The sequence below is a fragment of the Scyliorhinus torazame genome, chromosome 21, assembly GCF_047496885.1.
Source record: "Scyliorhinus torazame isolate Kashiwa2021f chromosome 21, sScyTor2.1, whole genome shotgun sequence".
NCBI classification, from domain to species: Eukaryota; Metazoa; Chordata; class Chondrichthyes; order Carcharhiniformes; family Scyliorhinidae; genus Scyliorhinus; species Scyliorhinus torazame.
The window spans coordinates 132,694,758-132,710,982 of record NC_092727.1 but is presented as its reverse complement, the minus strand read 5'-3'; the positions used below and the strand labels follow the sequence as shown (position 1 = coordinate 132,710,982).

The following is a 16,225-nucleotide window of genomic DNA, read 5'->3' as shown; positions in this document are numbered from 1 at the left end:
TCCCTCCCTCACATTCCCTCCCTACCTCACATTCCCTCCCTCCCTCACATTCCCTCCCGCCCTCACATTCCCTCCCTCCTTCACATTCCCTCCCTCCCTCACATTCCCTCCTGCTCTTTCCAGTTCCGTGTTCTGAAACTGAATAAATGCTCTAAAATTGGGGCGTGGGGTAAATTGGAGAGCAAAGGACAATGGTTTTCCATTGAGACCACACCGCGTTGCCGGAAGATCCTCGGCGGGGTGAACTGTCGACAGGACTGGAACAAAGAACAAAGAAATGTACAGCACAGGAACAGGCCCTTCGGCCCTCCAAGCCCGTGCCGACCATGCTGCCCGTCTAAACTACAATCTTCTACACTTCCTGGGTCCGTATCCCTCTAATCCCATTCTATTCATGTATTTGTCAAGACGCCCCTTAAATCCCGTGCTGCCGGAAGATCCCTCCGGCGACATCAACGGGAAGGTCTTGTCCAGGTTTGTTGAATCAGCTGAGTTTTTGGGCTGGAGGAATCCCATGTTCACTTGTGTACTTCCTGTTGACCTGATGTGGGGAGAGTGTCAGTGCAGAGCTGAGTCAGTCGGTCGGTCAGCGTGGGACACAATTTGGGTTTATTTGACCACCTTGGCAGTGTATCCATGGCCCGTGACCGTGCTGTGTCCTGCTGTGTGTTCACACTCCCAAAACTCCGAGATTGTGCGGTCTTTGCTAATGTGTGTTTCTCCTTCAGGCGTTCCTGCAGTGCCCGGCAGAGCTGGTATACCAGGAGGTCATTCTTCAACCCGAGAAACTGGTTATTTGGAACAGGACAGTCACAGTTTGTCAGGTACTCCTGGTATCTATAATCGCACATCTCCCGGAAATAGTCAATTCCACTGCTGAGGTTCTGCTGAAAACAACGAATCCAAAGTAAACTTTCCGAGACGATGTGAATTGAGGGACACAGTTTGAGGAGAGCTTCTTGCGATGCAGGACGCTCGCGTCTCAGTTTGTTAAAACATATTTTTATTAGGTTTTCATTATTTTATACAAAATCTAAATCAAAACAACGCCATTATCAACACCCTCAACAAACCCCAACTGACCAAAAACAGAACCCCCTCCCCCCCCCCCCTCCCCCCCACTCCTTAACAGTGACCAGATCCTTAAAATGCAACGGAAATGGCTGCCATCCCCAACAGGACTCGTCAATCCCTTCCATCACCGTCAACTTAACCTTCTCGAGATGCAAGACCGCCATTAAATTGTCCGGCCACACTGCGGCAGTGATGGTGCCAAGTGTCTCCGACTCGCCAGGAACCGCCGCCGGGCCAACAATGAAGCAGTAGCCAAAGTGCCCAGCATCACCCCCCCCCCCCGTCCGGCATCACCCCCCCGTCCGGCATCACCCCCCCCCGTCCGGCATCACCCCCCCCGTCCAGCATCACCCCCCCGTCCGGCATCACCCTCCCCCATCCGGCATCACCCCCCGGCCCAGCATCACCCCCCCGTCCAGCATCACCCCTCCGTCCGGCATCACCCCCCCGTCCGGCATCACCCTCCCCCATCCGGCATCACCACCCGGCCCAGCATCACCCCTCCGTCCGGCATCACCCCCCCGTCCGGCATCACCCTCCCCCATCCGGCATCACCACCCGGCCCAGCATCACCCCTCCGTCCAGCATCACCCCCCCCATCCGGCATCACCCCCCGGCCCGGCATCACCCCTCCGTCCAGCATCACCCCCCACCCCCGCCCGGCATCACCCTCCCCCCCCCCCCCCCCCCATCCGGCATCGGCATCACCCTCCCCCCCCCCCCCCCCCATCCGGCATCGGCATCACCCCCCCGTCCGGCATCACCCTCCCCCATCCGGTTCGGCCAAATCCGGCATCACCACCCTCACCCCCCGCCCGGCATTATCACCCCCCCGTACGCCATCAGCTCCGTCTGCCATTTCATCTGTTCTTATTGCATTGCAGTTCACACACTGACTCTCACTGGGATACAGTTCCACACACACTGACTCTCACTGGGATACAGTTCCACACACACTGACTCTCACTGGGATACAGTTCCACACACACTGACTCTCACTGGGATACAGTTCCACACACACTGACTGTCACTGGGATACAGTTCCACACACACTGACTCTCACTGTGATACAGTTCCACACACACTGACTCTCACTGTGATACAGTTCCACACACACTGACTCTCACTGGGATACAGTTCCACACACATTGACTCTCACTGGGGTACAGTTCCACACACACTGACTCTCACTGGGATACAGTTCCACACACACTGACTCTCACTGGGATACAGTTCCACACACACTGACTCTCACTGGGATACAGTTCCACACACACTGACTCTCACTGGGATACAGTTCCACACACACTGACTGTCACTGGGATACAGTTCCACACACACTGACTCTCACTGTGATACAGTTCCACACACACTGACTCTCACTGTGATACAGTTCCACACACACTGACTCTCACTGGGATACAGTTCCACACACATTGACTCTCACTGGGGTACAGTTCCACACACACTGACTCTCACTGGGGTACAGTTCCACACACACTGACTCTCACTGGGATACAGTTCTACACACACTGACTCTCACTGGGGTACAGTTCCACACACACTGACACTCACTGGGATACAGTTCCACACTCACTGACTCTCACTGGGGTACAGTTCCACACACACTGACTCTCATTGGGATACAGTTCCACACACACTGACTCTCACTGGGGTACAGATCCACACACACTGACTCTCACTGGGATACAGTTCCACACACACTGACTCTCACTGGGATACAGTTCCACACACACTGACTCTCACTGGGGTACAGTTCCACACACACTGACTCTCACTGGGATACAGTTCCACACACACTGACTCTCACTGCGATACAGTTCCACACACACTGACTCTCACTGGGGTACAGTTCCACACACACTGACTCTCACTTGGGTACAGTTCCACACACACTGACTCTCACTGGGATACAGTTCTACACACACTGACTCTCACTGGGATACAGTTCCACACACACTGACTCTCACTGGGATACAGTTCCACACACACTGACTCTCACTGGGTTACTGTTCCACACACACCGACTCTCACTGGGATACAGTTCACACACTGACTCTCACTGGGATACAGTTCCACACACACTGACTCTCACTGGGATAGAGTTCACACACTGACTCTCACTGGGATACAGTTCCACACACACTGACTCGCACTGGGATACAGTACAACACACACTGACTCTCACTGGGGCACAGTTCCACACTCACTGACTCTCACTGGGGTACAGTTCCACACACACTGACTCTCACTGGGATACAGTTCACACACTGACTCTCACTGGGATACAGTTCCACACACACTGACTCTCACTGGGATACAGTTCCACACACACTGACTCTCACTGGGGTACAGTTCCACACTCACTGACTCTCACTGGGGTACAGTTCCACACACACTGACTCTCACTGGGATACAGTTCACACACTGACTCTCACTGGGATACAGTTCCACACACACTGACTCTCACTGGGGTACAGTTCCACACACACTGACTCTCACTGGGATACAGTTCCACACACACTGACTCTCACTGGGGTACGGGTTACACACACACTGACTTTCACTGGGGTACAGTTCCACACACACTGACTCTCACTGGGGTACGGGTCCCACACACACTGACTCTCACTGGGATACAGTTCCACACACACTGACTCTCACTGGGGTACAGTTCCACACACACTGACTCTCACTGGGGTTCAGTTCCACACACACTGACTCTCACTGGGATACAGTTCCACACACACTGACTCTCACTGGGATACAGTTCCACACACACTGATTCTCACTGGGATACAGTTCCACACACACTGACTCTCACTGGGGTACGGGTCCCACACACACTGACTCTCACTGGGATACAGTTCCACGCACACTGACTCTCACTGGGGTACGGGTCCCACACACACTGACTCTCACTGGGATACAGTTCCACACACACTGACCCTCACTGGGATACAGTTCCACACACACTGACTCTCACTGGGATACAGTTCCACACACACTGACTCTCACTGGGATACAGTTCCACACACACTGACTCTCACTGGGGTACGGGTCCCACACACACTGACTCTCACTGGGATACAGTTCCACACACACTGACCCTCACTGGGATACAGTTCCACACACACTGACTCTCACTGGGATACAGTTCCACACACACTGACTCTCACTGGGATACAGTTCCACACACACTGACTCTCACTGGGATACAGTTCCACACACACTGACTCTCACTGGGGTACGGGTCCCACACACACTGACTCTCACTGGGATCCAGTGTCACTGTGGTAAAAGGTTGCTCGCGTGTTGCAGCGCTATTAAGGTCTTCAATGAAGTTCATCAGAGCCTCTAAATATTGTGTTTACCGATGTTTTTCATTCATTCTGGCCACTGTCTGGATTGACAGGATTTGGGGTAAAGAGATGACATTGAGCCCCATAGCTGTGACTCTGACCCTGTGTCTGTTTCTTAGATTCTCCAGCGGGTCGATGACAACACTCTCATCACGTACGACGTGTCAGCTGGAGCAGCTGGAGGCGTTGTTTCTCCCAGGTCAGTGTCACAGAATTTAATATGGCGTGTTTGTGAGAAATGTTTTCTGATTGCACAGCATTAGCTCCAGTCCCAGTTCCTTGGATAATGAAGCTATCCGTGTCTGTATGAAGCAAGACCAGGCTGACATTCAGCTTTGGGCTGCGAAGTGGGAATTTACACCACAAAACTGACCATCTTCACCATGCTCCAGTGAGAGGGAATCTAACCATCTCCCCGTGACATTCAACAGCATTATTATTACTACATTGCCCACTATTAACATCCTGGGGTCTACCATAGAGCAGAAACTGAACTGGACGAGACACAGAAATACTGTGGGTACACCGTACCCCACGCACCGTACCCCACGCACCCGGCCCCACGCACCGTACCCCACGCACCGTACCCCACGCACCGTACCCCACGCACCGTACCCCACGCACCGTACCCCACGCACCGTACCCCACGCACCGTACCCCACGCACCGTACCCCACGCACCGTACCCCACGCACCGTACCCCACGCGCCGTACCCCACGCGCCGTACCCCTCACGCCGTACCCCACGCACCGTACCCCACACACCGTACCCCACATACCCGGCCCCACGCACTGTACCCCTCACGCCGTACCCCACGCACCGTACCCCTCACGCCGTACCCCATGCACCGTACCCCACGCACCGTACCCCACACGCCGTACCCCTCACGCCGTACCCCACGCACCGTACCCCACACGCCGTACCCCATGCACCGTACCCCACGCACCGTACCCCACGCACCGTACCCCACACACCGTACCCCACACACCGTACCCCACACACCGTACCCCACACACCCGGCCCCACGCACTGTACCCCACACACCGTACCCCACGCACCGTACCCCACGCACCGTACCCCACGCACCGTACCCCACACACCCGGCCCCACGCACCGGGCCCCACGCACCGTATCCACACACCGGAGCCCACGCAGATCTTGCCCACGCAGATACACAGATACGCCCAGACATAGGCAGATACGCATGGGCATCCACTCTCATGCACTCACATGCTTGCTCTAATTCTCATTGGCTGAAACTTTCACTTTTCTGCTTTCCTCTGCTGAAGTTCTGGCGGTAGGTCTGGCCGTCTGGCGCTCTGCGTCTGGCGCTCTGCGTCTGGCGCTCTCGGTCTGGCGCTCTGGGTCTGGCGCTCTGGGTCTGGCCGTCTGGGTCTGACATTGCAGCAAAGGTAACATCCCCCTTTCCCAAAATCAGCACATGCACAGAATTTCCATGGGGGGTCACCCTAGAGCAGTCAGAAGCAGAGATTGTGACTGATTTCTGTTCCCTGTCCTTGCCCAGGGACCTCCAGACGTACCAGGATGTTGTCTGCCCCTCCGGCCCACATGGTCCATTAGCCCAAACCAGTGGAGCAGCGGATCATACACCTTTTAAAGGGATCGGCTCCCAGGTTCCCTGTTTCCGTGTTATGTTGCCTCTTCACAGCACCACAGTCCTGGGCTTCCCCACCATTTTCAAAAACTGAACACAGGAATGCGGAGCAGGCAGAGGCCTCTTGGCCCCTCGGGCCTGCCCCGCCAGTCAGTAAGATTACAGCTAAGCTGATCCTAACTGTGGCTGAGGCCATGATGTCTCTTTCTAATTCTGGAAAACCAATGCTGGAGCAGTTTGGTGTGAGTAATTGATGCTCAATTTACAGGGACTTTGTGAATGTGCGGCGCATAGAGAGGAAGAAGGACATGTACATTTCTTCAGGAGTGTCAACCACGCATGACGCCAAACCGCCACACAAGAAATATGTCAGGTATGATGCAGCTAATTAAATCCAGGGCATTGGGCATTGTCAACTGAGTGTGGGAACAAGATCCTTAATACTCGCTAACACACGGAGGGACAGGCAGATACAGAGACAGTGCTGTGCACAGACTGAGGGAGATACAGAGACAGTGCTGTACACAGTGAGGGGGATACAGAGACAGTGCTGTACACAGTGAGGGAGATACAGAGACAGTGCTGTACACAGACCGAGGCAGATACAGAGACAGTGCTGTACACAGTGAGGGAGATACAGAGACAGTGCTGTACACAGACTGAGGGAGATACAGAGACAGTGCTGTACACAGTGAGGGAGATACAGAGACAGTGCTGTACACAGTGAGGGAGATACAGAGACAGTGCTGTACACAGTGAGGGAGATACAGAGACAGTGCTGTACACAGACTGAGGGAGATACAGAGACAGTGCTGTACACAGTGAGGGGGATACAGAGACAGTGCTGTACACAGTGAGGGAGATACAGAGACAGTGCTGTACACAGACTGAGGGAGATACAGAGACAGTGCTGTACACAGTGAGGGAGATACAGAGACAGTGCTGTACACAGTGAGGGGGATACAGAGACAGTGCTGTACACAGACTGAGGGAGATACAGAGACAGTGCTGTACACAGTGAGGGAAATACAGAGACAGTGCTGCACACAGTGAGGGAGATACAGAGACAGTGCTGTACACAGACTGAGGGAGATACAGAGACAGTGCTGTACACAGTGAGGGGGATACAGAGACAGTGCTGTACACAGTGAGGGAGATACAGAGACAGTGCTGTACACAGTGAGGGAGATACAGAGACGGTGCTGTACACAGACTGAGGGAGATACAGAGACAGTGCTGTACACAGTGAGGGAGATACAGAGACAGTGCTGTACACAGTGAGGGAGATACAGAGACAGTGCTGTACACAGTGAGGGAGATACAGAGACAGTGCTGTACACAGACTGAGGGAGATACAGAGACAGTGCTGTACACAGACTGAGGGAGATACAGAGACAGTGCTGTACACAGTGAGGGGGATACAGAGACTGTGCTGTACACAGACTGAGGGGATACAGAGACAGTGCTGTAGACAGTGAGGGAGATACAGAGACAGTGCTGTACACAGTGAGGGAGATACAGAGACAGTGCTGTACACAGTGAGGGAGATACAGAGACGGTGCTGTACACAGACTGAGGGAGATACAGAGACAGTGCTGTACACAGTGAGGGAGATACAGAGACAGTGCTGTGCACAGTGAGGGAGATACAGAGACAGTGCTGTACACAGTGAGGGAGATACAGAGACAGTGCTGTACACAGTGAGGGAGATACAGAGACAGTGCTGTACACAGACTGAGGGAGATACAGAGACAGTGCTGTACACAGTGAGGGAGATACAGAGACGGTGCTGTACACAGACTGAGGGGATACAGAGACAGTGCTGTACACAGTGAGGGAGATACAGAGACAGTGCTGTACACAGTGAGGGAGATACAGAGACAGTGCTGTACACAGTGAGGGAGATACAGAGACAGTGCTGTACACAGTGAGGGAGATACAGAGACGGTGCTGTACACAGACTGAGGGATATACAGAGACAGTGCTGTGCACAATGAGGGAGATACAGAGACAGTGCTGTACACAGACTGAGGGGATACAGAGACAGTGCTGTGCACAGTGAGGGAGATACAGAGACAGTGCTGTGCACAGTGAGGGAGATACAGAGACCGTGCTGTGCACAGTGAGGGAGATACAGAGACAGTGCTGTACACAGTGAGGGAGATACAGAGACAGTGCTGTGCACAGTGAGGGAGATACAGAGACAGTGCTGTACACAGTGAGGGAGATACAGAGACAGTGCTGTACACAGACTGAGGGAGATACAGAGACAGTGCTGTACACAGTGAGGGGGATACAGAGACAGTGCTGTACACAGACTGAGGGAGATACAGAGACAGTGCTGTACACAGTGAGGGGGATACAGAGACAGTGCTGTACACAGACTGAGGGGATACAGAGACAGTGCTGTACACAGACCGAGGGAGATACAGAGACAGTGCTGTACACAGTGAGGGGGATACAGAGACAGTGCTGTACACAGACTGAGGGAGATACAGAGACGGTGCTGTACACAGTGAGGGAGATACAGAGACAGTGCTGTACACAGTGATGGGGATACAGAGACAGTGCTGTACACAGACTGAGGGGATACAGAGACAGTGCTGTACACAGACCGAGGGAGATACAGAGACAGTGCTGTACACAGTGAGGGGGATACAGAGACAGTGCTGTACACAGCGAGGGAGATACAGAGACAGTGCTGTGCACAGTGAGGGAGATACAGAGACAGTGCTGTACACAGTGAGGGAGATACAGAGACAGTGCTGTGCACAGTGAGGGAGATACAGAGACAGTGCTGTACACAGACTGAGGGAGATACAGAGACAGTGCTGTACACAGTGAGGGGGATACAGAGACAGTGCTGTACACAGACTGAGGGAGATACAGAGACAGTGCTGTACACAGTGAGGGAGATACAGAGACAGTGCTGTACACAGTGAGGGAGATACAGAGACAGTGCTGTACACAGCGAGGGAGATACAGAGACAGTGCTGTGCACAGTGAGGGAGATACAGAGACAGTGCTGTACACAGTGAGGGGGATACAGAGACAGTGCTGTACACAGTGAGGGAGATACAGAGACAGTGCTGTACACAGTGATGGGGATACAGAGACAGTGCTGTACACAGACTGAGGGGATACAGAGACAGTGCTGTACACAGACCGAGGGAGATACAGAGACAGTGCTGTACACAGTGAGGGGGATACAGAGACAGTGCTGTACTCAGACTGAGGGGATACAGAGACAGTGCTGTACACAGTGAGGGGGATACAGAGACGGAGCTGTACACAGTGAGGGAGATACAGAGACAGTGCTGTGCACAGTGAGGGAGATACAGAGACAGTGCTGTACACAGTGAGGGGGATACAGAGACAGTGCTGTACACAGACTGAGGGGATACAGAGACAGTGATGTACACAGACTGAGGGAGATACAGAGACAGTGCTGTACACAGCGAGGGAGATACAGAGACAGTGCTGTGCACAGTGAGGGAGATACAGAGACAGTGCTGTGCACAGTGAGGGAGATACAGAGACAGGGCTGTACACAGTGAGGGGGATACAGAGACAGTGCTGTACACAGACTGAGGGGATACAGAGACAGTGCTGTACACAGACTGAGGGAGATACAGAGACAGTGCTGTACACAGCGAGGGAGATACAGAGACAGTGCTGTACACAGTGAGGGGGATACAGAGACAGTGCTGTACACAGACTGAGGGAGATACAGAGACAGTGCTGTACTCAGAGGGGGAGATACAGAGACAGTGCTGTACACAGTGAGGGAGATACAGAGACAGTGCTGTACACAGTGAGGGAGATACAGAGACAGTGCTGTGCACAGTGAGGGAGATACAGAGACAGTGCTGTACACAGTGAGGGAGATACAGAGACAGTGCTGTACACAGTGAGGGGGATACAGAGACAGTGCTGTACACAGACTGAGGTGATACAGAGACAGTGCTGTACACAGTGAGGGGGATACAGAGACAGTGCTGTACACAGTGAGGGAGATACAGAGACAGTGCTGTACACAGTGAGGGAGATACAGACACAGTGCTATACACAGTTAGGAAGATACAGAGACAGTGCTGTACACAGTGAGAGAGATACAGAGGCAGTGCTGTACACAGTGAGGGAGATACAGAGACAGTGCTGTACACAGTGAGGGAGATACAGAGACAGTGCTGTACACAGTGAGGGAGATACAGAGGCGGTGCTGTACACAGTGAGGGAGATACAGAGACAGTGCTGTACACAGTGAGGGAGATACAGAGACAGTGCTGTACACAGTGAGGGAGATACAGAGACAGTGCTGTACACAGTGAGGGAGATACAGAGACAGTGCTGTACACAGTGAGGGAGATACAGAGACAGTGCTGTACACAGTGAGGGAGATACAGAGACAGTGCTGTACACAGTGAGGGAGATACAGAGACAGTGCTGTACACAGTGAGGGGATACAGAGACAGTGCTGTGCACAGTGAGGGAGATACAGAGACAGTGCTGTACACAGTGAGGGAGATACAGAGACAGTGCTGTACACAGTGAGGGAGATACAGAGACAGTGCTGTACACAGTGAGGGAGATACAGAGACAGTGCTGTACACAGACTGAGGGGATACAGAGACAGTGCTGTACACAGTGAGGGAGATACAGAGACAGTGCTGTACACAGTGAGGGAGATACAGAGACAGTGCTGTACACAGTGAGGGAGATACAGAGACAGTGCTGTACACAGTGAGGGGGATACAGAGACAGTGCTGTACACAGTGAGGGAGATACAGAGACAGTGCTGTACACAGTGAGGGGGATACAGAGACAGTGCTGTACACAGACTGAGGGGATACAGAGACAGTGCTGTACACAGTGAGGGAGATACAGAGACAGTGCTGTACACAGTGAGGGAGATACAGAGACAGTGCTGTACACAGTGAGGGAGATACAGAGACAGTGCTGTACACAGTGAGGGAGTTACAGAGACAGTGCTGTACACAGTGAGGGAGATACAGAGACAGTGCTGTGCACAGTGAGGGAGATACAGAGACAGTGCTGTACACAGTGAGGGAGATACAGAGGCGGTGCTGTACACAGTGAGGGAGATACAGAGACAGTGCTGTACACAGTGAGGGAGATACAGAGACAGTGCTGTACACAGTGAGGGAGATACAGAGACGGAGCTGTACACATTGAGGGAGATACAGAGACAGTGCTGTACACAGTGAGGGAGATACAGAGACAGTGCTGTACACAGTGAGGGAGATACAGAGACAGTGCTGTACACAGTGAGGGAGATACAGAGGCGGTGCTGTACACAGTGAGGGAGATACAGAGACAGTGCTGTACACAGTGAGGGAGATACAGAGACAGTGCTGTACACAGTGAGGGAGATACAGAGACAGTGCTGTACACAGTGAGGGAGATACAGAGACAGTGCTGTACACAGTGAGGGAGATACAGAGACCGTGCTGTACACAGTGAGGGAGATACAGAGACAGTGCTGTACACAGTGAGGGAGATACAGAGACAGTGCTGTACACAGTGAGGGAGATACAGAGACAGTGCTGTACACAGTGAGGGAGATACAGAGACAGTGCTGTACACAGTGAGGAAGATACAGAGACAGTGCTGTACTCAGTGAGGGAGATACAGAGACAGTGCTGTACACAGTGAGGGGATACAGAGACAGTGCTGTGCACAGTGAGAGAGATACAGAGACCGTGCTGTACATAGTGAGGGAGATACAGAGACAGTGCTGTACACAGTGAGGGAGATACAGAGACAGTGTTGTACACAGTGAGGGAGATACGGAGACAGTGCTGTGCACAGTGAGGGGGATACAGAGACAGTGCTGTACACAGACTGAGGGAGATACAGAGACAGTGCTGTACACAGTGAGGAGATACAGAGACAGTGCTGTACACAGTGAGGGAGATACAGAGACAGTGCTGTACAGAGACTGAGGGGATACAGAGACAGTGCTGTGCACAGTGAGGGAGATACAGAGACAGTGCTGTACACAGTGAGGGAGATACAGAGACAGTGCTGTACACAGTGAGGGGGATACAGAGACAGTGCTGTACACAGTGAGAGAGATACAGAGACCGTGCTGTACACAGTGAGGGGGATACAGAGACAGTGCTGTACACAGACTGAGGGAGATACAGAGACAGTGCTGTACACAGTGAGGGAGATACAGAGACAGTGCTGTACACAGTGAGGGAGATACAGAGACAGTGCTGTACAGAGACTGAGGGGATACAGAGACAGTGCTGTGCACAGTGAGGGAGATACAGAGACAGTGCTGTACACAGTGAGGGAGATACAGAGACAGTGCTGTACACAGTGAGGGGGATACAGAGACAGTGCTGTACACAGTGAGAGAGATACAGAGACCGTGCTGTACACAGTGAGGGGGATACAGAGACAGTGCTGTACACAGACTGAGGGAGATACAGAGACAGTGCTGTACACAGACTGAGGGAGATACAGAGACGGAGCTGTGCACAGTGAGGGAGATACAGAGACAGTGCTGTACACAGACTGAGGGAGATACAGAGACAGTGCTGTACACAGACTGAGGGAGATACAGAGACGGTGCTGTACACAGACTGAGGGAGATACAGAGACAGTGCTGTACACAGACTGAGGGAGATACAGAGACGGTGCTGTACACAGTGAGGGGTTTACAGAGACGGAGCTGTACACAGACTGAGGGAGATACAGAGACAGTGCTGTACACAGTAAGGGGGATACAGAGACGGAGCTGTACACAGACTGAGGGAGATACAGAGACAGTGCTGTACACAGACTGAGGGGGTGAATTGAGGGGTATCGGTTCGGGCAGTGATCAGGGACATTATGCCAGTCTAATTGGTGCCATGGAGGAAATTGTTTTTTATACAATGTATTTCTCCGTTGGGACGGAGTCAGTTCGCCGATTGGAAAGTTCATGAGAAATAGCAAGCAAGAGATAAGCTCGCCTGTGGAGTGCGGCTGGAAGGGAAATATTCCTGTGTGAACCTCTGAAGCTTTACTACGTTGTGTACTACAATGTGTTCAAACCAGCTTGGCCCAGAAAGGAAAACCTGCACCTGAAATCCCTGTACTGTCCAGCAGATGGGAGTGGTGTCCTCCATTGTGATCCACATTCAGCTCTGTATTCACTGATGTCTTTCAATCTCTTGCAGAGGTGAGAATGGACCTGGAGGGTTTGTGGTGCTCAAATCTCCTCGGAACCCCAGTGTCTGCAACTTTATCTGGATACTGAACACCGACCTGAAAGTAAGCATTCAGGAGTCCGGGAGATAGCTCCTTGACCGTGATAGATTGAGGGTTGGGGCAATGGCGTTTGCAATGCTTCTTGTGGAGGGCAGACGGGACAGATGGGTCCAGAGGTTAGATCGGGGTTTAAACTGTTTGAAAACTTTAGGAGAGTTTCCCAAATACTCAACATCTAACCTGGCAGCGACGTGTGTTGCCGGATTTGTTTGCTAATACTGGGGGCTGTTAACACATTGGTTGTTGCTTCATGGGTTGGGGAATGTGGAGGGTGAACATGTTGGAACGAGAATAATTGTCAACCTGTTGATCAAGACTGGATTGGAGCTCGTGTTCTGACTGTGAGCAGCAGTGCTTTTTAATGATAAATTTAGAGTGCCCAAATCAATTTTTCCAATTAAGGTGCGATTCAGCGTGGTCAACCCACCTACCCTGCTCATCTTTGGGTTGTGGGGGCGAGACCCACGCAGACACGGGGAGAATGTGCAAACTCCACACGGACAGTGACCCAGAGCCGGGATCGAACCTGAGACCTCGGCGCCGCGAGGCAGCTGTGCTAACCACTGCGCCGCCGTGCTGCCCGGGAGTGTTGACATGTTGACACTCTCCAGAATGTGGCACAGGAAGAGAATATGATGCATCAATGACTTTTCACCCAAAGTAGCCACTGTCCTCACTCTGTTCCCTAATAAAGGGAGACCTCCTTGTCTCTTCTCTCCTCCCCCCCTTCCTTTCCTGCCCTTCCCTTCCTGCTTTTCCTGTTCCCACTGCTTCCTGGCCACCCTTACCTCCCACTGCCATCCCTCCATAGTTGTTGGTGGTGTTAGAAATTAATTGCTGCCTGGTTTCCAGGCCATTCCTAGACAGTCATTCCAGAAGCGAGGCTTTTCATGCTAACAGCTCCCACTTCCCTCCAGCATTCCAACACTCCCTGTACCATTTATTCATCCTTTATTTCAAATAACTACCTTTCCTTTTTAAAAGGTTTCATGGGCTCTTCTCCAACAGTATTGACCATGCACATGAAGTGAAATATTGTGGTTGTGTTTAATCTTTGTACATTTTGTGCAGTGGGTCCTGGATTTGTACCTGTGCCATCCTGGGAACTTTGGAATCACCAGAACAGCACCCGGGTTGCACATTCAGGGCATTGGATAGACATATGGACGATAAGGGAATAGTGTAGATGGGCTTTAGAGTGGTTTCACAGGTCGGCGCAACATCGAGGGCCGAAGGGCCTGTACTGCGCTGTAATGTTCGATGTTCTATGTCTTTCCTTTGACGGGCTGTAACCTCCTGTCTGTTTCTCGAGTAGGGCCGGCTGCCCCGATACCTGATCCAGCAGAGCCTGGCAGCCACCATGTTCGAGTTCATCGCACACCTGAGACAGAGGATTGGTCAGATAAGTGAAGCAACACATCAGTGACCACAGTGTGTACCATCGCATCAACTCCATCTGCAAAACGCACGTTCCACGTCAACAGTCACAAACCAAGATCAGCGCTGCCTGAAACCACATTGATTCATCCTTGTGCTAATCACTCAAAGTCTTTTTAAAACTTATTCTTCACGTGGCTTCCCCGATTGAACTATCAAAGAACAAAAACAAATTGAAAAGCCCCTTCAAAAGGGTCGGCACAGACTCAATGGGCCGAATGGCCTCCTTCTGCACTGTAGGATTTCTGTGATTATGTGAAATACAATACTGAACATTTTTATTTTGATATTATACCATTTTTGTATTGTGTTCCTGGAGACCCACAGTGTGTAACACGCAGTGTGGAACCCGCAGTGTGTAACACGCAGTGTGTAACACGCAGTGTGTAACACGCAGTGAGTAACCCGCAGTGTGGAACACGCAGTGTGGAACACGCAGTGTGGAACCCGCTGTGTGGAACCCGCTGTGTGGAACCCGCTGTGTGGAACCCGCTGTGTGGAACCCGCTGTGTGGAACCCGCTGCTCTGAAAGTTTTACACTGAGAAGCAAATGTTGGATCTTTTGAAGACCGATTTATGCTTCACTGATAAGTTATCAGGTTCACTCAATGCTGTGGGACTGAGATATTTGTTGCCTCTGTTAGATGTTGCAGGTGGAGATCAACTCCTTCTGTTTGTAACCAGAGTCGGGAGCCTGTGCGGTCTGGTGGTGTCAGAGTTCCACTGTGGCAGAAGTTGTTTGATTCCTCTTTATTTTAATAGTGGATAATAGCCACTTTTGTGGCTTAATACTTTTTTTTTTAATAAACATTTTATTGAGGTATTTTCGGTATAGTAACAACAACAAAATAAACAATATACATGAAACCATAAACATAGTGCAAAAGCCATTTACCTCTTGTACAGGTCCCACCCTTACTACCCCCCTACTCTAACCTAAACTAACCCCCCCCCCCCCCCCCCCCCCCCGGTCTGCTGACGATTAATTTTCCGCAAAGAAGTCGACGAACGGTTGCCACCTCCGGGTGAACCCTAACACTGACCCTCTCAAGGTGAACTTGATTTTCTCCAAACAGAGAAAGCTAGCCGTGTCCAATAGCCAGGTCTCTGACTTCGGGGGCTTTGAGTCCCTCCAAGCTAATAGTCTCCGTCTCCGGGCTACCAAGGAAGCAAAGGCCGGAACGTCTGCCTCTTTCTCCTCCTGGATTCCCGGGTCTTCCGACCCCCGAAAATCGCCACCTCTGGACTCGGTGCCACCCTTGTTTTTAACACCGTGGACATGATATCTGCAAACCCCTGCCAAAATCCCCTAAGCTTTGGACATGTCCAGAACATGTGGACATGGTTCGCTGGTCCTCCCGCGCATTTTGCACACCTGTCCTCCACCCCAAAGAATCTGCTCATCCGGGCCACTGTCATGTGAGCCCGGTGA

General features: G+C 52.1%; 1 protein-coding gene across 5 annotated transcripts in view; it reads left to right on the top strand.

Moving 5' to 3' along the window:
• Positions 1-15,616, top strand: part of stard3 (StAR related lipid transfer domain containing 3) — a 55,222-nt gene extending 39,606 nt beyond the window's left edge. For all 5 annotated transcript variants that reach the window (XM_072487693.1, XM_072487695.1, XM_072487691.1 and 2 more), the window contains 5 exons: positions 729-824; positions 4,577-4,656; positions 6,341-6,445; positions 13,266-13,359; positions 14,672-15,616. In XM_072487693.1, the coding sequence (XP_072343794.1) occupies positions 729-824; positions 4,577-4,656; positions 6,341-6,445; positions 13,266-13,359; positions 14,672-14,782 (486 nt within the window). In that variant the 3' untranslated portion in view covers positions 14,783-15,616. The remainder of the gene's footprint in view (positions 1-728; positions 825-4,576; positions 4,657-6,340; positions 6,446-13,265; positions 13,360-14,671) is intronic.
• Positions 15,617-16,225: the final 609 nt, after the last annotated feature.